The sequence below is a fragment of the Dendrobates tinctorius genome, unplaced genomic scaffold, assembly GCF_039654945.1.
Source record: "Dendrobates tinctorius isolate UK_male_01 unplaced genomic scaffold, ASM3965494v1 ptg000129l, whole genome shotgun sequence".
NCBI classification, from domain to species: Eukaryota; Metazoa; Chordata; class Amphibia; order Anura; family Dendrobatidae; genus Dendrobates; species Dendrobates tinctorius.
In genome coordinates this window covers 43,105,515-43,130,667 of record NW_027361797.1, presented here as the reverse complement: position 1 = coordinate 43,130,667, position 25,153 = coordinate 43,105,515, and the positions used below count along the sequence as shown (strand labels likewise).

Genomic DNA, 25,153 nt, shown 5'->3' with positions numbered 1-25,153 from the left:
CAGATACAATGTTCTCAGGAATCCCGTGCAAGCGAACCACCTGTTGTAAAAACAGGGGCACCAATTCAGAGGAAGACGGCAACTTAGGGAGTGGTACAAGATGAACCATCTTAGAGAACCTATCACAAATCACCCAAATAACAGTCATCCTTTGAGAGACAGGCATATCAGAGATGAAATCCATTGAAATATGGGTCCATGGCCTCTTGGGGACAGGCAAAGGCATCAACAACCCACTAGAGCGAGAACACGATTTAGACCGGGAGCACGTCCCACAGGACTGCACAAAATTCCTGACATCACGAGACAAGGAGGGCCACCAAAAACACCGACTCACCAGATCTCTAGTACCAAAAATACCTGGATGACCAGCCAAAGCAGAGCAATGAACTTCAGACATCACTCTCTTCTTCCACTGGTCAGGAACATACAACTTTCCACTGGGACAACGCTCAGGTTTGTCCTCCTGGAACTCTTCCAGAGCACGTCTCAAATCGGGCGAGATGGCAGAAAGATCTACCCCTTCACCTAAGATGGTAGCAGGCTTGGTCACCACAGGAGAGTCAGCAAAGAAGCTCCTAGAGAGGGCGTCAGCCTTGACATTCTTAGTTCCAGGAAGAAAAGAAACCACAAAATCAAAACGTGTAAAAAACAAGGCCCACCTAGCCTGTCTAGGGTTCAAGCGCTTAGCCGACTCTAGGTAAATCAAATTCTTGTGGTCAGTGAGGACCATGACTTGATGCTTAGCTCCCTCCAACCAATGTCTCCACTCCTCAAATGCCCATTTCATGGCTAACAGTTCCCGATTTCCCACATCATAGTTACGTTCAGATGGAGAGAACTTTCGGGAAAAGAAAGCACAGGGATTCATTTTAGATGTTACAGGATCCTTTTGGGACAAAACAGCTCCTGCACCAATCTCAGAAGCATCCACCTCTACCTGGAACGGAAGGTTGCCGCAAAACTGGGGCGGAGGTGAATCTTCGCTTCAGCTCCTGAAAGGAAGAAACAGCCTCCGGAGACCAATTTAACACATCAGCACCCTTCTTAGTCAAATCAGTCAATGGCTTGGCAATACTAGAAAATTTTGCTATAAATTTCCGATAAAAATTAGCAAAACCCAAAAACTTCTGGAGGGCCTTCAAAGAAGTGGGCTGAACCCAATCGTAAATGGCCTGTACCTTGGCCGGGTCCATTTCAATAGTTGACGGGGACAAAATAAATCCCAAAAAAGAAATCCTCTGTACTCCAAAAAGGCAATTAGATTCTTTGACATACAGGGAATTCTCCCTCAAGATCCGGAACACAGTCCGAATATGTTCCACATGAGAATCCCAATCCTTGGAGAAGATCAAAATATCATCCAGATAGATAATCAAAAATTTATCGACAAAATCTCGGAAAATATCGTTCATGAAGCACTGGAAGACAGAAGGGGCATTAGTGAGCCCAAAAGGCATCACCAGGTACTCAAAATGTCCCTCCGGAGTATTAAACGCCGTCTTCCATTCATCCCCATGCTTAATGCGCATAAGATTATACGCCCCCTGAGGTCAAGCTTGGTAAACCAGCAAGCACCTTTAACTCTGGAGAATAGATCAGAAATCAGGGGTAACGGATACTGATATTTAACAGTAATTTTGTTGAGAGCACGATAATCAATACAAGGTCTTAATGATCCATCCTTTTTGGCTACAAAAAAAAACCGGCACCCAAGGGTGACAAGGATGGTCTAATATGACCCTTCTCCAACGCCTCCTTAATATAGGATCGCATAGGCTCGTGCTCAGGTACAGATAGATTGAAGAGCCGACCCTTGGGAAATTTACACCCCGGGCTCAGTTCAATAGCACAGTCATAACTCCTATGAGGAGGCAGAGACGCAGACTCATTCTCACTAAATACATCATAAAAGTCCGCCAAATAATCAGGAACATCATGCGACTGAGGAGAGGTGGAAAACACCGGAGCCTCACTAAAGGCACACCGACAACCCCAACTCACCACAGATACAGATTTCCAATCCAAAACTGGATTATGAATTTGTAACCAGGGAAACCCCAGAACAATAGTATCATGCAGATTATGTAACGCCAAAAACCTGCAATTTTCTTGATGGTCTGGGGCGACCCGCATTACCACCTGGGTCCAAAACTGAGGTTTATTTTTAGCCAAAGGAGTAGCATCAATCCCCCTCAAAGGGATAGGCGTCTGCAGAGGTGTCATCGGAAATCCACAACGTTTAGCAAAATCCAAGTCCATTAGGTTTAGAGCTGCTCCCGAATCCACAAAAGCCTTGGCGGAAAATGTGGACAGGGAGCAGATCAGAGTAATAGCCAGAAGAAACTTAGGTTGAACACCACCAACAGAAAACGTGTGTGCAAAGCGTTTCTCGCGTTTAGGACAGACAGAAATAATATGCGAGGCATCTCCACAGAAAAAACACAACTTATTACGCCTTCTGAACTCCTGACGCTGAACTCTGGAAAAAACTATCACATTGCATAGGTTCAGACATCTGTTCAACAGGTGGCAACACCTCTCGTGCAGCTCTGCGTTCGTGTAAACGCCGATCAACCTGAATGGCTAAAGACATAGAATCGTCAAGACCAGAGGGAACAGGAAATCCCACCATAGTATCTTTTACGGCTTCTGACAACCCCTTCCGAAAGAGAGCAGCCAAGGCACTATCATTCCAGGTAGTAAGTACCGCCCACTTTCGGAACTTTTGACAGTACAACTCTGCAGAATCACGACCCTGGTTCAATGCCAGCAGGGTCTTTTCAGCCTGATCAATGGCATTAGGTTCATCATACAACAACCCCAAGGCCTGAAAAAATGCGTTCACATTAGTCAGAATAGGATCATCTGGTTTCAAAGAAAACGCCCAATCCTGGGGATCGCCACGCAGCAAAGAGATGACAATTTTAACCTGCTGCGCGGAGCTCCCTGACGAGTTAGGCTTCAAGGCAAAAAATAATTTACAATTATTTTTGAAATTCAAAAATTTAGACCGATCCCCAAAAAATACATCAGGTGTAGGAATCTTTGGTTCAGCAGCATGTGAATGAGCAAGGTAGGCGGAAATTCCCCGCACTTCCGCAGCGAGCTGCTCCACACGATCAGACAATTGCTTTATCTCCATTGAGAGAAAAAAAGAAATTCCCCCTACGGCCTCAGAGATATAGAGGAAAAAATATACACATTTTTTTTTTTTATACAATTCTTTCCTGCTATTGAGTACCCTAGAATCTGCGGTATGGCGGGTGATTCTGTTATGACTGAGTCACCGTAGGAGGCAAAAATAGTAATGCTAGCTAAGTCCAGAAAACCAGAGAAGTTGGCAGCTATCGGATTGCAGACCCCTGAACCTATCAACACAACTAGCAGTAGCCGTGGGGGGCTCCTACGATGCCCTAGGCCCCTCGATCACAGCCGGAGGACTACATAGCCTAAAGACAGAAAGGAAAATCTAAACTGCCCCAGAGCAGACCCCAAAGTAAAAGGCAGCCCCCCACACATAATGACGGTGAAGCAAGAAGAAAGAACAAAACACAGACAGAAAGATAGACTGAGCAAAGATGGGGCCCACGCTAGCTTAGATAGGAAAGGACAGGAAGGCTGCTGTTTGCAATCCGTGAAAAACCCTATGAAAATAAGAGCCAACAAACTGACAGTAAAAAAGGCCCTGAAGACGCTAGGCTTCAAAAAAGCTATGTCAGTACTCAGGAATATTCTGAAGACAGAGCAACAGGCAAAAGGAGATTCAGCTAACCAGAGCAGGGAATGGCAGAATCCAGAAAAGCAAGGAAAACAAAACACTAATGCAAAAAGGCAAAGCAGAAATCTTAGCTTTAGATGAGCAGGAATCAGACTGGTTTCCTAGAAGTCCACAGAGAAATCACCCGCAGGCCAGAAGGGCGTCGGCAGCCTTATATCCAGTCATTAACTCCACTCAGCCAGTCATCATCATCAGCCCCAGGTGTTTGACAATCAGGCTCACTACCTTTCTTCACCAGAAGAGGGAGTTCCTCGGGCCTCAGTAGTGAAGGGGAAAATGAACTCACAACAGACCTCTTCCTGTCGGATCGTCAGTCATCAATGGACCGGGTCCTTCTTTGGACCCGGTACATTGATGACATATTTTTGATCTGGCAGGGTTCCCCTTCTGACCTCTCTTCTTTTTTGTCGAACTTGAACAACAATGATCTGAACATCCGTTTGACATTTATACGTATATGATAAGGAGAAAGTGGAATTTCTTGATACTTCGGTTAAGAAGGATGCTGCGGGTATGTTACAAACTGACATCTATCGTAAACCTACGTCCACCAACTCACTCTTGCATGCCACCTCATGTCATCCCAGGCATGTTATTAGAGCGGTACCTGTGGGGCAGTTCCTTCGATTGCGACGGATCTGTTCCTCAGATTCAGATTTCGAGAAACGGGCTGAGGAATTGAAGGGCCGTTTCCTGGAGAGGGGTTATAGTCGGCGTTCCATAAAAAGATCATATAATAGGGCTAAATATAGCTCTCGTTCATCTCTTCTTTATGGTAATGCGGGAGGTACATCCCCATCCAATTAGCCTCAGGTTAGGTTCGTGACTGGCTATAATTCCCAAGCAAACAAGGTCCGCAAAGTGCTTCAGAAATCTTGGTCCATCCTTAGGGTAGATCCAATCCTGTCAAAAATTATACCTGAAAGACCTGCATTATCCTTCAGAAAGGCCAAAAATTTGAGGGACTATCTTACTCGCAGTCTCTATGTTAGTGAACCTAAAACCACATTTCTTGATAGTAGACCTATGCGGCCTGGCTGCTATCCATGTAGTCACTGCGTGGCTTGCCCAAGTATTGTTCGCGCCACTACCTTCTCTGACTCCAGTGGCAAGATTTTTAATATTAAGAAATCTATTCCCTGTGATACCAGGTATGTTATCTATCATGCAACTTGCCCGTGTGGACTTATTTATGTAGGCCTCACTTCTCGTCAGTTGAAGGTACGTGTGCGTGAGCATGTCTTGGGTATTGAGGCGTCAGTTGGCCAGGTGGACATATCCTCCCTAAAGACAATCCCTCGACATTTTAAACTTTGCCATGGTAGTAATGGCAGTTTGATTAAATTTAGAGGTATTGATGCTATTGATGTCAACATTAGGGGAGGAAAGTTATCAACCAAATTGGCACGTCTTGAGGCTCGTTGGATTTGGACGTTGAAAACTGTGCATCCCCACGGGTTAAATGAGAGTCTAAGTTTTGCCCCTTTTTTAGAATAGGAGTTGTGGAGTCCCTTTGTTGTACAGCTTCTAGTTCTTTTTCTGATTTTATATTTTTTATATTTTCTAGCTGTCTATGTCTTCTGCGGGCATTCGGATGGATCAGTTGGTGTGTGATCCATTGACATGAAGTTCCTTCCCTTCACTGAGGTGTCAGCAAATGGTCGTTTCCTTTTGTGTGTCCACTGATGGATCGCTGGTATTAATGCACAGATTGTTCCTGATTCACCTATGGATTCCCGGATGAATCTACTCGTGTGAACGTATGCTTCCTTGATGTGGTTGCCGGTTCAGGGACATGTCCACATGTTGTTATGGATCCTTAATTCCTCCTGATATATTAATCTTAAAGTGTGTTCTTCAATATTTGTGTATTCCTTATATATGTTATGTATGTTGTCTACAGGGCCGGACTGGGACTAAAATTCATCTCATGCTAAGGCGAGGATGGGGGGCGTGGCGGCTTATCTCCCTGCAGTGCGGGAGGAACTTGAAACTATCACCGCCGTGCCCGCAGAGGGCCGGCGGCAGGAGCCACAGTGGCCGCAGCAGCTGGCAAGCGGCCAGATGATCGGGCGGCCCACGTGACAGCAGCCCAGCGAGAAAATGCCCGGTTGGTTATATTGCCAATCCGGGCCTGGTTGTCTACCGTGTCATTTTTACCATGGAGATGTGGTAATGTGGCCACGGAATTATTTTGTGGTTACGTTGCCATTGTAGACATGTTGATTGTGCCATCCTTATATACATTTTCCTAATTGATATGTGGTCATAATTCTTTCATCTCATATATTTATGAGTGTTTGTGCCCCCTTCTTTTGGATACATTTATGCACATTATTCTATGCTATTTATCTATATTATAATAGTTTTAGTACTGCTGTTTGGTTTATTTAGAGCTTTTTTATTAAGCATTGGTAGCCCTAGCCATATAACTAATGTGCAGCATTGTGTCCTTATATACCGGCAGTTGCTTCTAGTATCCCATGCAAAATTGGGCATGTTTGCCAGCTTCCAATATGGCGGCGTTTCCCTCAGTGTCCCTCTGCGCCTGTGTGAACTCCCACTGTGCTTCCTGTGCTGACGTCATGAGCTATGTGCGTTCAGTCACGCGGGGCCCCGCGTGTTCTTGGCGCCATACCTCATTGATTTCATGCCGGGTGGATGTGGGCGTCCCTCAGACATTGGCTTGTCATCTTCTGTTTTCATTCTTTTATTACACACGTGGTTGTGAATGCATTACTATAGGAACGCATGACCACTTCCGGTTCTGACGTCAGTTCTACTTCCGGTTTATGCCCGCTACTTAAACAGCGCTGTTCATACTATTTTAAGCGCCCCCTGACGAAGGTGTTCCGAAACGCGCGTTGGGGCGGACACTGGGACCCCTGTTCTTCCATCTGCCAGCTGCTATTTTGTTCAGGTAAATTATTATGTCCATACCTAACTATATCTTTGATTGTTGCCTGGTTCACTATCATCTAGCTTGCTATTTGTGCACCTACTAATGGCTACCTTATTTATTTTTATCTTTAACTTGTTATCGTTGGTTGCCTTTGCTCTTTGAGCAATATATATATATATATATATATATATATATATATATATCACTACTATGTAATCATAGGCGCTATTTAGTGCAGTATTGGCAATTATTTATGATAGTTAGCAATATATACCATTGCCTATGTAAACATATGTGTCATTTAGTGTAGCATTGGCAATCATTTATGATAGTGAGCAAGATTTACCATTGACTATGTAACTATACGTATTATTCAGTGCAGCATTGGCCACATGGGTCCTTGTGTCCCTATTTTGTTGTTTTTATTACCTTTTTTGGCTGTATAGCATGTCATGCTTGTACCTTGCCTTCATCACAATAAAGCAATTTTACATATGACCCTTAGTTGTATTTGTTGGATCCGTCCTCTTGTTTGTGCAATTACAAATGTAGTATAGTTCTTCAGATTCGCTGTGTTGCTTACCTCATGTGAGACATTGCAGTAGTTTAGGTATCCATGGTTACAACCACTAGCAACTAGCTGTCACTATATCAGTGAGCAATATAGTGAATCTGAAGAACTATACTATTTTTCTACTTTGGGGTATTTGCTAATATTATTAATATTTCACCTACTATATGTTGGGATGGGATCTTGGAGATGGGAATACCCCTGTAACAGTACACATTAATGATAGGTTGAACTGTAACTAAGGAGAAGGATATATGTATGTATTAATGGTGATGTTAATGGGGTTGTCTCATTTTATTAAAGTATTTGTAAAAACAAGCAACTGTGCAATTTACTTTACATTAAAAAACCTCTCTGCTTATAAGAATAGAGGAATTTTTAAATCTAGAATTTGCAGACAGCTGATAAAGTTACCGGTCGCCCCAGAGGTGGTTTCCTAGGCAGGGTGGGTGCGATTGAAAGCTATTTACAACACAGCTTGCAATCGCTGTTCTGAAGCTGTCTGGATCGCTACCATTTTTCCGCCTCGGATGCTGCAGACAGAAGCAGCTGGGAGGAGCGCATAGTTTTGAGCCAGCAGCTCAGTTATGCTGCCCAAATCATCAGGAGGGCACCACCCCAACCCTTGGCAAACAGGAAAACAGGAATTGGGAGCAACGCTGTGCTCCTGAAGATAGGAACCTGAATACCATCTTTATAGGAGTTGTCTATGTTCGGCACGTTATCAGCAATGCATATACAATTCTTCCGTAGGTGCCCATTACAATACAAAAATGGATCTTTCCTTTCTGGAAGATGAAGTTCCCAGTAAATCAGGCAACCTGAAATGCCCATCTTTAATTGGCAAAGGATGACCTGTGTACCCATCACATGGAGGGCCAGACCGCGTGTATCTTCCAGTTCCTTTTTTATCACATACATGAAGATTCATTAATCTTGGCATCTGTGACAGATAGAAGCTGCACTGTTGATTTAGAATCATCCAGCAACTATAAGGGTTAAATGGTTATAGCAGACACAGTGGTTAGCTCAGCCCCAGGGTATACAGGGAAAGTTGTTATTGTGTCTGGGACATCCAAGAGTAAGGCTGAGTTCACACGTTGCATTTTTTTAGCGTTTCCGCGGCAGTTTTAACCGCGCGATTTTGCCGCGAAAAATAAGCATCCCATGCATTCCTATGGGATTCCGCAATGCTGTGCTAATGCTGCGGTTTTTACGGCGGCGGAATCGCTTCGCGGTAAAAACCGCAGCATGCTCATTAATTTGCGGAATCGCGGCGATCCCGCACCCATAGGAATGCATTGTTCCGCTTACTTCCTGCATGTGGCTGTGCACACCATGCGGAAAGTAAGCAGAACAATTGCGGATGGTACCCACGGTCCGGAGGAGAGGAGACTGTCCTCCGGGCTTTGGGTACCATATCCCTGTAAAAAATAGAATTTAAAATAAAAAATATTGTTATTATCACCCTCCGACGTCCCGCGCAGCCTTCCCGCCTCTCTCCACGCTCCGGTCCCAGTAATCCTTTGCGAAAATGCTCGCGATGACGTCCGTTCTCGCGGGATCGCGAAGTCTCGCGGTCATTCGCGCGACGTCATCGCGAATTACTGCGAGACGTCGCGATCCCGCGAAAACTGACGTCATCGCGGGCATTTTCGCAAAGGATTACTGGGAACGGATGAGCGGGACGTCGGAGGGTAAGAATAACACCATTTTTTATTTTTTTTTACATTCTATATTTTACTACTGATGCTGCATAGGCGGCCTCAGTAGTAAAAAGTTGGTCACACTCATCAAACACTATGTTTGACGAGTGTGACCAACCTGTCAATCAGTTCTCCAAGCGATGCTACAGATCGCTGGGAAAACGCTAGCATTTTGCAAGCTAATTACGCTTGCAAAATGCTAGTTTTTCCGCGGGAAAATCGCGGGTATTTAAAATGCGATTTTCCCGCGGACTGGAATTCCGGAATTCTCGCGGTAATTTCCGCGAGACTTCCGATACGTGTGCACTTAGCCTAAGGTGTGTGCTAGAGAGTTGTCATACTGAAATCAGACAAGCTGTGTAGACCTGTTCTTCCTGGGAAGCGAATGCTGTAATCATAGAAGCAGTCAGGACAGCCAGGAAGCATCTTTATAACCTCAAGATGGAAGTGAGAGAGGTACAGCACCGGACTCATCCCCTCCCCCCCAGCTCACTGCATGAGCAAGGTACAGTTCTGCTTAGGTTGAAAAACTGTGTGTGAATCGAAGTTATCTGCGAAGAGACTTTCATATACTCGTATATGTTGATGAAGCATTGCATGAAGAGAAGTGATTCTGTGTGATGAAAATAAATAAAACCCCTGTGACCAACTCCAGCTTAGCACCGTGTCATAGCTGTGTGCCTGTAAACAGTTACCTCCTCTCTACTGTGAAGAATTCTAATTAATGGTCGCCCTGAGTAAGATTTTCCCAGGGTTCCAACAAGAACTCATTTTCCTTTGCATCACCCTCATATCCTGAGTGGCGTGCATGCAACACATCTGTAATAAATTGAAGGTATATTTTTACCTTTGCGGTAGGAGAAATTGTCATTTCCTCTTTGGTAATATAATCAGTCCATGTATTCCACTGTCCGCTGGAATGTTTGTGGAAATAAAAGTCATATACGGTACCTGCAGATCAGAAGGATAATTAACTCCATACCTTTATTGAGCGTCGCATAGTGCTATAAAGCCTCAATAGTTTGTGGGATTTAATTATTAGAGATGGGCGAACCTGAACAGTAAAGTTTGGTGTCTGTACCAAACTCCTACTGTTCGGGCACGAACACCAAACACGGACTTCACCAGGAAGACCGGGTGTTTGTCGTGCTGTCACGTGCATGACAGTGCAGAAAACACCACTTATGATCGGCTGTAAAATTTCCACCTCCCTATATCCTCCTCAATATATTATAAATCAAAGTTCCTCCTCTCCAAAGAAAAATATTTAGAATTGAGAGTCCTCAGTGGTTGATACCTTTTAATGGCTAACTGAAAAGATGGTAACAAATTGCAAGCTTTCGAGACTACTCAGGTCTCTTCATCAGGCATTGACTAATACAAAATCTGAAGAGTCACATATTTCCTCAGATGGTGTATTAATCTATGCCTGATGAAGAGACCTGAGTAATAGTTATGAGCGAGTATACTCGTTGCTCGGGTTTTCCCGAGCATGCTTGGGTGTCCTCCGAGTATTTTGGCGTGCTCGGAGATTTAGTTTTCGTCGTCTCAGCTGCATGATTTGCGACTTGTAGACAGGCTGAATACATGTGGGAATTCCCTAACAAACAGGCATTCCACACATGTATTCAGCCTGTCAAGCAGTCGAAAATCACGCAGATAAGACGAAGAAAACTAAATCTCCGAGCACGCTAAAATACTTGGAGGACACCCGAGCATGCTCAGGAAAACCAGAGAAACGAGTATACTCGCTCAACACTACTGAGTAGTCTCGAAAGCTTGCATTGTGTTACCATCTTTTCAGTTAGCCATTAAAAGGTATCAGCCACTGAGGACTCTCAATTCTAAATATTTTTCTATGAACTGGCTAAACACGGTACAAAGATATACATCTTTCCTTCTCTCCAAAGAACATTGGAGTGGAGGAAATTTTATTTATAATATGTCAAGAAGAGAAAGCAAATGGATTTTTCATTAAATTCTTTAAAACCATATGGTTTGAATAGCGAAATTTAATTATTCGCAAACGTGACCGGCCGGCACGCTGTTTTCACCATCGGTGGAGGATTATCCGAAGCAGCTGATCCATTAGCTGGGGTGGATCCAGGTCAAGTCCAACCTCCTCATCTCCTTATCCGCACAGAGCACCAAACATTGAGGGAGGCACGTTTGGATATTGGAGATAGAGAACTTAAGGTAGAATTCCATTAGCTTTAGTTACTTTACACCATAGTTTCTGACAGGGCTGTGGAGTCGGAGTCGGAGTTAGTTTTGGTTGGAGTCGGAGTCGGTAGAAATGTACCGACTCCAGCTTTAAAAAAAATGTATTAATATTTCATAATTGAACTTTCATATGAATTTTATAAATGCTACTCAAATATATATGTTCGATCAAACTATGAACAACAGTGATAAGCAGTTCTGCTGGAGATAGAGACATTTCTTACTTCTTGTGTGTCACTGTTCTCCACTGCCCTTATCTAATCTTATACTTGGTTAACCTCATGCTGCCCCAACCCCCCTACTTACAATGTATGAAACTGAAAGTGAAAATGTGTTGCAAATTCTTAGTAGTAAAGCTCCTCCTCTAGACTAGATCATACTAGGTGTGCGTCTTCCAAGCATCTCACAGCTGCCTGCTACTCAGAAGAGGAAGACTGTAAGAAGTATTATCCTTTCAACAAACTTTGCATCAGTTAACTGTGAGTACATGAGGAATAATAACAGTATTACTGACCACTATATCAGTTGTACGACCTGGCAATAATTTTGTACAATTGTTTTTAGGAAAAACAATTGTCATTTGGATTGTGAATGCAGAATTAAAAACCTGAGAATGTCAAAGAAGCATCACATTACATCAGCTGTATTTGAACATTTCACCATCACTCAAGATAGAAAACATTATGTCTGTCAGTGTATGACAAATGATCCAGACGAAAACAAATGCTGTGAAGTGCATATGAGTGCATATTCAGGCAAAGATAAAAATGCTCCTACCAGAGCTTCTAATCTAAAGAGACATTAACAGCGCTTTCATCCAGAAGTACTGAAAGCAGTGGATGAGAAAGACTGCATCCAAACCAATGAACCAGTGCCCAGCTCTTCCAGCCAAACAAAGGAGCAGAGAACTTTGCAGCCATCAGTTGCAAGATATTTTGTCAGTGACAAAGTTACTGTGACAATGACAGTAGATACATTTAAAAAACAGATCATAGAGCTTGTTGTAAAGGATAGTGTGCCTATTTCATTATTTTCACGACCAGTTTTTATGTGTCTGAATGGGGAAATGGCCCGCAAGCTTGGTGTTTCTCTGGAGAAAGAGAGTATTAGAAAATTAGTAATCGAAGAAGCTTTTAAACAAAAGGAAGAACTTAAAAAAAACTCTCAAGGGACGCTTTCTGTTTCTTAAAATGGATGCCTGCACACGTCACAGAGTGAACTATTTTGCCATCAATGTCCGATTTGTTTGTGACAAAAATGAAATAGTTACCAAGACATTGGCAGTAAAAGACACCAAAGCTCATCACACCAGTGAGTTTCTCCAGGTCTTGGTGGAAAAGGTTCTGCAAGACTATGAACTTAAAAAAGAGCAAGTTCTTTCTGTCGTAACTGACAATGCTTCAAATATGATAAGTACTATTAAGCTAATGAATTAGAGTAATGATGGTGACCAGCAGCTAGAAGAACATTCTGGGTCCACAGACACAGAAATGTTTGAAATAGAGGAACACAGTATTGTAACTGAGGAGCAAACTGAAGTTGCTTCAGATGAACAGCAACATGATAGTTTAGATGATCTTGTTGAAACTGTGTCAATATGTTCTTTCATTCATCACATGCGCTGTGTTGTGCATACGCTACAGCTCGCTATAAGAGACAGTCTGCAAGAAGGACATGCTGCTGCACTGATTGGCAAGGTGAGAAAATTGGCTACTGTTGCCAGAATCCCTAAAGTTGACTCAATTTTGAAGAGACGTGCTGGAAAAGGGGCAATTATTGATCAAGCCACACGATGGGGCAGTACTTACTTAATGATTCAGCGCTTGGTTGAACTGAAAACCTTTCTTGTAGACATGGCTAACCCTCAACTGACGCTAAATGAAAGTCAGTGGAATCAGGTGACTGAGCTGGAAAAATTGCTAGAGCACCCATTTACAGTGACTAAAAAATTACAAGCAGAGGACTTAACTCCAGGTATTTTCTTAAAGGAGTGGAAGAACCTGATGTTTCACCTGTCCCAAAGAGGAGGGTTAATTGCAAGTGGCATTGCTACATCAATGAAACGGAGAGAGGAGCTACTATTACAAAATAACATTCTTTTGGCAGCTGTTTATGTAGACCCAATGCATCGGATTCTTCTAGATGATCAACAGCTAAGTAAAGGAAAAGAAGCTCTGTTTGAAATAGCAGTAAGGATGAAAGGGTTGCAGAACAGTCAGGAGGAACAAGAAGAATTTGGTCGTCCTGCCACATCTTCACCCTCATCATCAACTGATGAAGAATTTAATTTCGAAAAATATTTGGATCACAAGGACCGTGCAAAGCGTTCCCGCATAGAAGAAGAGTCATCCCCATCAAGGAACACAGCCAGTACATTTCAGCAGAATTTTTCATGTGCACTAAAAGAAATTGAGAAATTTGACCGTTCATCAAAAATAACAGTGCAACAAGCGATTCCTCTGTATCCTGACATTGTCAGAGATGTTGCCCGAGTGGTTACTGCTTTGCCACCAACACAAGTTAGTGTAGAGAGATTGTTCTCTGCTCTCAAAATAATTAGATCAGATTTGAGGGCATCCATGAAGGAGGATCTGACAGAGGCAATACTTTTTCTGAGGACAAATTTATAGATTTCTTCTTATTAACTGCATAAAAGTGTTTATTGCATATTTACTTACAGTTTAGAAAAGTTTATAAACGTTATTTGCTATATTCTAATTGTATTCTAATAAATGTAGTTTTTGCTCTAAGTGGTCTGATTACTTATATGATGGTGAGAAACTGAATAAGCACGATGTTTAATATTTTACAACAGTAAATTTGTTGTTATGAATTGGCCATTTATGAAGGAGTCGGAGCCGGAGTCGGAGCCGGAGCCTGATAAAATCCAGGAGTCGGAGTAGCAACTGTGGCTTACCGTCTCCACAGCCCTGGTTTCCGACCCTCCCAGAATATTGGACTCCAAGCAGCATCAGCAGGGAACTGACAAAACTGCCTGAATCCTTCCAAAAATCAGCAATTCTACAAGTGTGTGCTGTGGTGTCTCATGGAGGCACTGACTGAGGCTTAGAGAGGTGGTAAGTGAGGTGTGGCTACAACCAAAAATTTCTAAAGGCTTGTCACAAAGTTGCCCATTTCCTGGATGCCACTGTCATGATTCCTCCTATCTGAGTATTTGGACGCAGTGAATGACAGTTCTGCCATCCAATCTAGGAATGGGGAGTGCTGAGCTGTCAGTATGGGGATGCACAGCTCAGCCATCAAATTGGATGCTAAGGTGTGTTGAGCCATCACCATCTGTAGTGATATTTTAGCAGTCCAATCAGGACCTGGGTGTGCCATGGCTTCATCCATGGGTCTCATGGCCAGAGTAATTATCTGACTATTTAACCGTCTCTCTTCCTTAGATTGCTGCCAGTTGTAGCTTTGCCAATAAGGTGTGTGTTTCCTCTGTGCTCCTTGTCTGGTATTCTGAACTTTGCTGCTCAACCTAGGATTTGTCTTCACCATCCGTTTGCCTAGCCCTTTTGTCGTTATCCGCTACCTTCTTGGCATATCGACCTTGGATTGTGTCCTGACTATGCCTTTGTCTCACCCCTCTGTCTTTAACATACTCTCTTGGCTTTTGATCTCAGACTTCTTGATTACCCAGCCTCCCGGCTTATCCATGAGTAGTGACTAGCATCATAGCTACCCTGCTAAAGTTGGCACGTTTGGTTTACACTCATTGTACAATGACATGACAAGTCTCCTCTATTCTTTTAGCTACAATAAAATAATGCTTACTGTATATACTCGTGTATAAGCCGAGTTTTTCAGCATTTTTTTCTTCTGAAAACGCCCCCCTCAGCTTATTCACGAGTCATTGTCCCTGAAGACGGCAGGGGAGGGGGAGCGGTGGGTCACAGGAAGCAGGAGCCGGTGGCTGCGGCTAAAGCCTGTGCCTGCTGCTAAAGAGAAATTAATATTCACTGCACTGGCAATGAATATTCATTTCTCTTATAGCGCGCACAGTTACAGCCGCAGACGCCAGCTTACAGCAGCGGCCGGGCTCTCACGGGTCTGCGCTCATTAAGGTAGTGAATATTCACCTCTCTCCACTCCCATAGGCATGGAGAGTGGTGAATATTCATTCCGTTAATGAGCGGGGACACGTGATTGCTCGGCCGCAGGAGCTGTTGGCACTGGAACGAGATGCTGCATACCAGGATGGGGATGAGGAACCATGCATACCAGGATGGGGATGAGGAACCATGCATACCAGGATGGGGATGAGGGCACAATGCATACCAGGCTTATACTTGAGTCAATAAGTTTTCCAAGTTTTTTGTGGCAAAATTTGGTGCCTCAGCTTATTCTCAGGTCAGCTTATACAGGAGTATATATGGTATATCATATTTTAATTGCCCCTATAGTACGTGTCCAGGGATATTTATTCTATATTTAAATGTATAACATGACTTTCACCAAACAAAAAGACTACCTCGCTCAGGAAACACATTATTTTTTGTTAATTTAACACTTTTGGGTCGAGGGTTCTGGTCGTCCATCCCCATTAGTAGGTTGCGGTAGAAGACATCAAATTTCCTTCTACTGTCTCCATTTATGGTTCCTCCAATAGTCCAAACCAAAGCAAACAGGAAAAGTCCTTGTAACCACAGTGTTATCTGCTGGCTGGACAGGGGCTCTCTGCCCTCCTCTTCAGACCGGATTATATCATCTGCAACATAAAAAAAACATAAGTTAAGAAAGACGTTGATATTACAGAGAGCTACAAAGCAGCACCCAAGTCACATGTGGGTGTCTAGAGTGTAAAACATATAGGGCCCAATTCATGACTGCATTTTTGTCTAGTTTTTGGTATTTTTAGCCTGTTTATTCGCCAAATTCTTCTTTTAATGTTCACATTTTTTTGCAATCCCTACATATTTATTGGCTGCCTTACAGCCCTGAAACATGCAGGGCGGGTACTCGAGCATGGCGCTCAAGCGATAGTCAATGCGTACACGAGTACCCCGATGCCCACTCAAGTGACGCTTGCTCAACACTAGTTGTGATATTTTAGCTGATGGTGAAACATTTTGCTGTAAAAAGTTGAAAAAATGGTAAGACAAAAACATTAAACAGCCTAGTCCATAAACCACGTGCAGAATTTTGAAAAACTTCAAGGACCACTACAAGACAAAAAAAAATGTCACTTCAAAAAAGCCGCAAAGAATGAATCGGGTCCATAGTGTTACACTACAATGAGTGAAACTTTGTAAAATTGAAGATCTGGCGACACAGTAGTGTGAACACATAGTCCAGTAGAGTCTAAGAGTAAACCTACCCATCGATTAGCTTCTGCGTCATTAATCACATCTCTTGTGCAGGCTTAATGACAGTCGGCAGCACATCTTCTTCTGAAAATTGGGGATCTGCTGCCGACAATAATGTAAATTGTACGACTGGAGGGGGGACTGAATGATTAATCTATTGGATTAAATGATACAGCAGTAGGGGTATTTCTTATGTACTAGCTGAAGAGCCCGGCGTTGCCTGGGCATAGTAGCCAACTGTGGTTAGTTATAATAAACTATAATGATTATATTGCACATAAAAACCATGCATCTAATCTTATCCTGTGTGATACTGTCTGCTGAGCCATGTATCTAATACCATTCTGTGTGATACTGACTGCTGAGCCGTGTATCTAAACCTATCTTGTGTGATACTGTGTGCTGAGCTGTGTATCTAATCCTATCCTGTGTGATACTGTCTGCTGAGCCATGTATCTATTCCTATCCTGTGTGATACTGACTGCTGAGCCATGTATCTATTCCTATCCTGTGTGATACTGACTGCTGAGCTGTGTATCTAATCCTATCCTGTGTGATACTGACTGCTGAGCTGTGTATCTAATCCTCTCCTGTGTGATACTGACTGCTGAGCCGTGTATCTAATCCTCTCCTGTGTGATACTGACTGCTGAGCCGTGTATCTAATCCTCTCCTGTGTGATACTGACTGCTGAGCCATGTATCTAATCCTATCCTGTGTGATACTGGGCTCCCCCTGCAGTCTGTGTCAGAGGGTGGTCTGTGTTGGCATGGTAATAAATTGTGTTATTTCCAGCTTTACAGAACTATGATAACACCATAGAAATGATAAGAATAATAGGCCTCAGTTACCACAACTGTCTACAAAGAAAACTGTTGCTGATAGCAACCAATCACAGCTCAGGTTTCATCTTTTAAACAGCTCTGGGACAGCGTGGCGAGTTTTGAGTGGCGACTTTTGTGTTTCGACTTTTATGTGGCGAGGTTGGTGTATGTGTGGTGAAATGTGTGCTGAGGGTGGTATATGTGTTGAAGCACGTGGTAGTGTGTGGCGCATTTTGTGTGTGTGTTCATATCCCGTGTGTGGTGAGGATCCCATGTCAGGGCCCCACCTTAGCAACTGTACGGTATATACTGTTTGGCGCCATCGCTCTTATTCTTTAAGTCCCCCTTGTTCTCATCTGGCAGCTGTCATTTTGCCTCCAACACTTTTCCTTTCACTTTTTCCCCATTATGCAGATAGGGGCAAAATTGTTTGGTGAATTGGAACGCGCAGGGTTAAAATTTCGCCTCACAACATAGCCTATGATGCTCTCGGGGTGCAGACGTGTGACTGTGCCAAATTTTGTGGCTGTAGCTGCGACGGTGCGGATGCCAATCCCGGACATACACACACACATTGAGCTTTATATATTAGATCTGTAAAGATAGCCGTACACGTGTTATCGTTTGGCCAAACGACTCTCTCCATACATATCATTGCTTGACCGAGCACTCATGTGCTTCCAATGGGGAAAGAGGAGTATGCCATACTGTAAGGCAGACTCTGATAGTGGCTTATCTCTCCTAAGACCTAAAGGATTCTTACAGTCCATTTCTTAGGAAGCCTCCATACACATCAGATGGTCGCCTGGTTCTGACAACTTTTACCTACCATGTATAGGGGCCGTACTGAAAGTACATAGTAGACAGACAAAGAGCAATTTCCAACTGAAAAAGTTTTAGCTCATGAAAAAACATCACCCATCCATACAAGAGTTAATTAATGTAGGTCCAATCACCGGAAACCCCACTTTTCATGAAAATGGAATGGGGGTCCTAGGTCTTCTGTCAGTGCCATGGACATTGCATGCAATGTAGTGAACATGGATGACCATTGCTCTATTCTTGTGGTCAGCGGGGGACCACCAGCGATCATACATTTATTGCCTATTCTTGCTTTTTTTTTTAGACAACCCTTTGAAATACGCTTGTGGTTTTGATATCTGATGGATACTACAAACTTGTGTGGACCAACGTACACAGCGAGACAGTAGAAAAATTGGCATGTGTTACCTCTGCCTTACACACGACAGCTTCTAGTCATTTTTTTTCTACAAGGCAACGTTCAAATATTCAGTATTCGGTGACTTTTTTTTACCTCAGTGTGTGTCAGACAAAACCAGGAGTGGGTGAAAAATACAGAAGTGGTGATGAGTTAATAATATACTTTTCCTCTGATTTTTCCACTCCTGGTTTTGGCTTACACATACTGATGTAAAAAACTGACCAAATACTGACCGTGTGAACGTGGCCTAATAGAAACACTTCACCACTTCTGTATTTATCACCCATTCCTGGTTTTGGCTTACAGATACTGAGGTAAAAAACTGACCAAATACTGACCGGGTGAACATGGCCTAATAGAAACACGTCACCACTTCTGTATTTATCACCCATTCCTGGTTTTGGCTTACAAATACTGAGGTAAAAAACTGACCAAATACTGACAGTATGAACATGGCCTAATAGAAACACATCCGCACTTCTGTATTTCGCACCCATTCCTGGTTTTGGCTTACAAATACTGAGGTAAAAAACTGACCAAATACTGACCAGCACTTCTGTATTTATCACCCACTCCTGGTTTTGGCTTACAAATACTGAGGTAAAAAACTCATCAAATACTCATTGTGTGCACGCGGCCTGACTGTGGCTTGTACACAACGCAATAATCCAGGTCAGAAATAGTCTACTGGGCCATTATTTCACTGGAACAAAAAAAAAAAAATAGAAGAATCTCTCCATTTGTTATCTATTGATTGCACATTCTGTCTCGCTCTGGCTGATTTTCTTTTATCATGCTGCTAGAAAATAAACCAAAATGGTACAAATCTTCAAAGTTACAGTATGTTGATTTTTTTTTAACTAAGGCTCCCTTGGCAATCACGGGAGGCGTACAAGAAGTGCAAGCTGAAACATCAAACGGGTCATGACACTGAAGTGTGTAAAAATGGAGGAACTCTCTTCTCCATAGCATGAAGTAAAGTTTTCAAAGGAGAAACTGAGCAGAAAGTCAAAGGGCGCCGATTCATCATTACAGTCCCAATGAAGAATCGTGGTTTGGTCCTGATGGAGGAGAGGTTTGAAAACCCAGAAACGCGTTGACATAACCGCACCTTTGTGCGTGATCCGAATTTTGAACCTTGGGCAGCAGCGTGGACTCTGAACCGCCATATTACTCATTTATTGCATTTCCGTCAGCTTTTTTGGCGTGAATAACAGCTAAATTAGTGACTTTTTTGATTTACGACACATTCATCAAACGATTTGGGGCCTTTTTTGTTAAGTTGTCTTTTGTGGTTCAGTTAGTTTTTTTGATTTTGATGTTTTTATGTCTGCGACTTTTACAGATGGTTTAGACTGATTCATGAAATGCGACTTTTCTTCTTTTTTTTTTACCAAAAATAAAAGTCGCAAAATTTGGCACAACTGTACTCCAGTACCTCCTTGGAGTGGTTTCATGTACGCCAGCTAAAAAGACGCATTTTTTTAAAACATTTTGCCAAACGTGACTTTTTAAACTAAAAAAGACCCCGCTTCTTATTCACCAACTTGAAAAACTGATTGTTCAAATATAATTAATATTTTGCACTTTATCTCTTTTTAATATATATGCAGACATTATAAATATATACAGTGGGGAAAAAAAGTATTTAGTCAGTCAGCAATAGTGCAAGTTCCACCACTTAAAAAGATGAGAGGCGTCTGTAATTTACATCATAGGTAGACCTCAACTATGGGAGACAAACTGAGAAAAAAAAATCCAGAAAATGACATTGTCTGTTTTTTTTTCATTTTATTTGCATATTATGGTGGAAAATAAGTATTTGGTCAGAAACAAGCAATCAAGATTTCTGGCTCTCACAGACCTGTAACTTTTCTTTAAGAGTCTCCTCTTTCCTCCACTCATTACCTGTAGTAATGGCACCTGTTTAAACTTGTTATCAGTATAAAAAGACACCTGTGCACACCCTCAAACAGTCTGACTCCAAACTCCACTATGGTGAAGACCAAAGAGCTGTCAAAGGACACCAGAAACAAAATTGTAGCCCTGCACCAGGCTGGGAAGACTGAATCTGCAATAGCCAACCAGCTTGGAGTGAAGAAATCAACTGTGGGAGCAATAATTAGAAAATGGAAGACATACAAGACCACTGATAATCTCCCTCGATCTGGTGCTCCACGCAAAATCCCACCCCGTGGGGTCAGAATGATCACAAGAACGGTGAGCAAAAATCCCAGAACCACGCGGGGGGACCTAGTGAATGAACTGCAGAGAGCTGGGACCAATGTAACAAGGCCTACCATAAGTAACACACTACGCCACCATGAACTCAGATCCTGCAGTGCCAGACGTGTCCCACTGCTTAAGCCTGTACATGTCCGGGCCCGTCTGAAGTTTGCTAGAGAGCATTTGGATGATCCAGAGGAGTTTTGGGAGAATGTCCTATGGTCTGATGAAACCAAACTGGAACTGTTTGGTAGAAACACAACTTGTCGTGTTTGGAGGAAAAAGAATACTGAGTTGCATCCATCAAACACCATACCTACTGTAAAGCATGGTGGTGGAAACATCATGCTTTGGGGCTGTTTCTCTGCAAAGGGGCCAGGACGACTGATCCGGGTACATGAAAGAATGAATGGGGCCATGTATCGTGAGATTTTGAGTGCAAACCTCCTTCCATCAGCAAGGGCATTGAAGATGAAACGTGGCTGGGTCTTTCAACATGACGATGATCCAAAGCACACCGCCAGGGCAACGAAGGAGTGGCTTCGTAAGAAGCATTTCAAGGTCCTGGAGTGGCCTAGCCAGTCTCCAGATCTCAACCCTATAGAAAACCTTTGGAGGGAGTTGAAAGTCTGTGTTGCCAAGCGAAAAGCCAAAAACATCACTGCTCTAGAGGAGATCTGCATGGAGGAATGGGCCAACATACCAACAACAGTGTGTGGCAACCTTGTGAAGACTTACAGAAAACGTTTGACCTCTGTCATTGCCAACAAAGGATATATCACAAAGTATTGAGATGAAATTTTGTTTCTGACCAAATACTTATTTTCCACCATAATATGAAAATAAAATGAAAAAAAAACAGACAATGTGATTTTCTGGATTTTTTTTTCTCAGTTTGTCTCCCATAGTTGAGGTCTACCTATGATGTAAATTACAGACGCCTCTCATCTTTTTAAGTGGTGGAACTTGCACTATTGCTGACTGACTAAATACTTTTTTTCCCCACTGTATGTATATATATATATATATATATATATATATATATATACACACATACATACATACATACATACATATATACACACACAAATTTGGTAATAAAATTAAGCATAAAGTAATGGCTATTACATATCCAGTATGTGGACTGATATGTCATAAGTAATTCACACTATCAGGCTGTGTGCACACGCTGCGGATTTTGCTGCGGTTCCGCAGCGGTTTTGGCCGCTGCGGACCCGCAGCAGTTTCTGCTGCGTTGTACAGTACCATGATTCCCTATGGGAATCAAAAAACGCAGTGCAGACGGTGCGGAACTTTCCGCGCGGATTATCTGCGGTTTTCAATCCGCAGAAAGAATTGACATGTCAATTCTTTCTGCGGATTCCGCTGCGGTTTGCCATCTCCTCCACTGAGGAGATGGCAAACCGCAGGGCAAAACCGCAGAGCAATACGCAGGTAAAACCGCAGGTATTTTGACCTGCGGTTTCACCTGCGGATTTTACAAAATCCGCGCGGATGATTCCGCACCTAATCCGCAGCGTGTGCACACAGCCTCAGACTTAAAATTAAATTCTGCGCAAGAATGAAAATGAAGAACGGTACCGATCAAGCAGGTGTAAAGCCTCATCATGCTGTATGTCAGGTGGATGGGAGAAGTCTGCACCAGAAATTTACATTCCAGACGGATAAAATTCAGGCATGGCTGAACAAGCCAGTTAAACATGTCATTAATCTAAAAGTAAAATAAAGCACAAGACAAAAGCTTGAAATTGGCATCACTAAAAAAAGGAGAATCGACTAAAATAACCCGGCAATCCTTTACGATACATCATAGAACAGGGAACACTCTCCTTTGTACCTGTCAGATTCAGGGAGTGATTACAAGTCTGCACAAAAAGAACATCGCATACAGAATTCTTATTTTTATAAAGTGGAATAAATGAAATGACGAGAATGCTGCTGTGCAGAGCTCCGTATTATATGGAGAAGAGGTGCGCATTTTTAGCCTCTGCTCCATTCATTGTCTATGGGACTGCTGGAAATGACATAGTACAGCACTCAGCTTTCTCCGACAGTCCCAAAGACATGACTGCTGGAAATGACATAGTACAGCACTCAGCTTTCTCCGACAGTCCCAAAGACAATGAATGGAGTGGAGGCCAAGAATGCGCACCTCTTCTCCACATAATACGGGGCTCTGCGCCACCATTCTCTGGATTCCAGAACCCAGTTTTTGAAATCACAAGGAGTCCCAGCAGTCAGACAGGGGATAAGTTTTTCTTTTATTTAAATAATCTGTTAAATGCCTTTTTGTGACAATTTTTTTAGTATTAATTTCTATAATCTTAAAAATGACTTTATAGAAAAATATCCTGGATGCAAGTGATTGGTTCCTAAGTCAACTGTAAGTGGGGTTGTCATCTACTGGAGCTTTAGAGTCCATTATTGTCCTCCACCAGTCCAGTGGGCCAGTCCCGACCGGTCAATAAGCCTCACCCGGGGTGTTTAGATACAGGATAGGGCTGGGAACTGCCGCTTTGCCCCATGTGGAGGTAAACCTAGCCATTTCCTAGAGTACGGTCAATCATGTGTCACATCACATCTGCTTTTCATTCATATCGTCTCTTAACACTTTTTGAGCATAGAAACATGGAACAGGGCAGGAAATCCCCAAATACTGTGATATACCTACCGTGTGGGGTCTAGGCAAGCCAAAGAACAGAAAGGTAAGAAGTCTATCAGTACACTGACCCAATAGTATATGAAGTCTACATATGTGTAGATATACCGTATACAGGGAAATGTAATCTTTTCTTCTGACTTGGTATTGTTATAGAGAGCGGGGCCGGTGTCAGACGACGCTACGTGTGTCCGCCTTCATTTTCGGCACTAATCTGATGTGATCATAAATAAAACACATGGCTGATCTCAGAGTGTCAGCCCTTCTGACAGCATGACCTTCACGGCATCTACCAGCTCCACTGAAAAAATGGATCTGTTCATTGTTCCTTGATGTACACATATATCAGAACTGAGATCACTATTGAGGAGAATTACAAACACTAGTGACGGGGAATGAGGCAGAACACTAAAATGACGCAGATATAAACGCAACCTGGAACGTACGGAGTTTCCTTGTTATGGTGGAAAAAACAATAAAAAGGTAAATTCTACATCTACAACTTGTGAGACAGAGCTAATGAAAACCATAGAGAAGGCAGGGGTAAGTGAGTGACCCATATGTGAATATAGGGGACTGTGACAGCTGCAGCTGAGCGGTGCATAGTGAATATAGGGGACTGTCAGATGCAGCTGAGCGGTGCATAGTGAATATAGGGGACTGTGACAGCTGCAGCTGAGCGGTGCATAGTGAATATAGGGGACTGTGACAGCTGCAGCTGAGCGGTGCATAGTGAATATAGGGGACTGTCAGATGCAGCTGAGCGGTGCATAGTGAATATAGGGGACTGTGACAGCTGCAGCTGAGCGGTGCATAGTGAATATAGGGGACTGTCAGATGCAGCTGAGAGGTGCATAGTGAATATAGGGGACTGTGACAGCTGCAGCTGAGCGGTGCATAGTGAATATAGGGGACTGTCAGATGCAGCTGAGCGGTGCATAGTGAATATAGGGGACTGTCAGATGCAGCTGAGCGGTGCATAGTGAATATAGGGGACTGTCAGATGAAGCTGAGTGGTGCATAGTGAATATAGGGGACTGTCAGATGCAGCTGAGCGGTGCATAGTGAATATAGGGGACTGTCGGATGCAGCTGAGCGGTGGATAGTGAATATAGGGGACTGTGACAGCTGCAGCTGAGCGGTGCATAGTGAATATAGGGGACTGTCAGATGCAGCTGAGCGGTGCATAGTGAATATAGGGGACTGTGACAGCTGCAGCTGAGTGGAGCATAGTGAATATAGGGGACTGTGACAGCTGCAGCTGAGCATTGCATAGTGAATATAGGGGACTGTCAGATGCAGCTGAGCGGTGCACAGTGAATATAGGGGACTGTCAGATACAGCTGAGCGGTGCATAGTGAATATAGGGGACTATCAGATGCAGCTGAGTGGTGCATAGTGAATATAGGGGACTGTCAGATACAGCTGAGCGGTTCATAGTGAATATAGGGGACTGTGACAGCTGCAGCTGAGCGGAGCATAGTGAATATAGGGGACTGTGACAGCTGCAGCTGAGCGGTGCATAGTGAATATAGGGGACTGTCAGATGCAGCTGAGCGGTGCACAGTGAATATAGGGGACTGTCAGATACAGCTGAGCGGTGCATAGTGAATATAGGGGACTGTGACAGCTGCAGCTGAGCGGTGCATAGTGAATATAGGGGACTATCAGATGCAGCTGAGCGGTGGATAGTGAATATAG

General features: G+C 43.2%; 1 protein-coding gene across 1 annotated transcript in view; it reads right to left on the bottom strand.

The window, feature by feature from the left end:
* The window catches only part of DNAH3 (dynein axonemal heavy chain 3), a 389,800-nt gene that overhangs the window by 105,898 nt on the left and 258,749 nt on the right, over positions 1-25,153 (bottom strand). The window contains exons 39-41 of the mRNA XM_073543189.1: positions 22,375-22,504; positions 15,667-15,903; positions 9,808-9,911 (exon numbers count right to left, since the gene is read on the bottom strand). Coding sequence (XP_073399290.1) covers positions 9,808-9,911; positions 15,667-15,903; positions 22,375-22,504 — 471 coding nt within the window. The remainder of the gene's footprint in view (positions 1-9,807; positions 9,912-15,666; positions 15,904-22,374; positions 22,505-25,153) is intronic.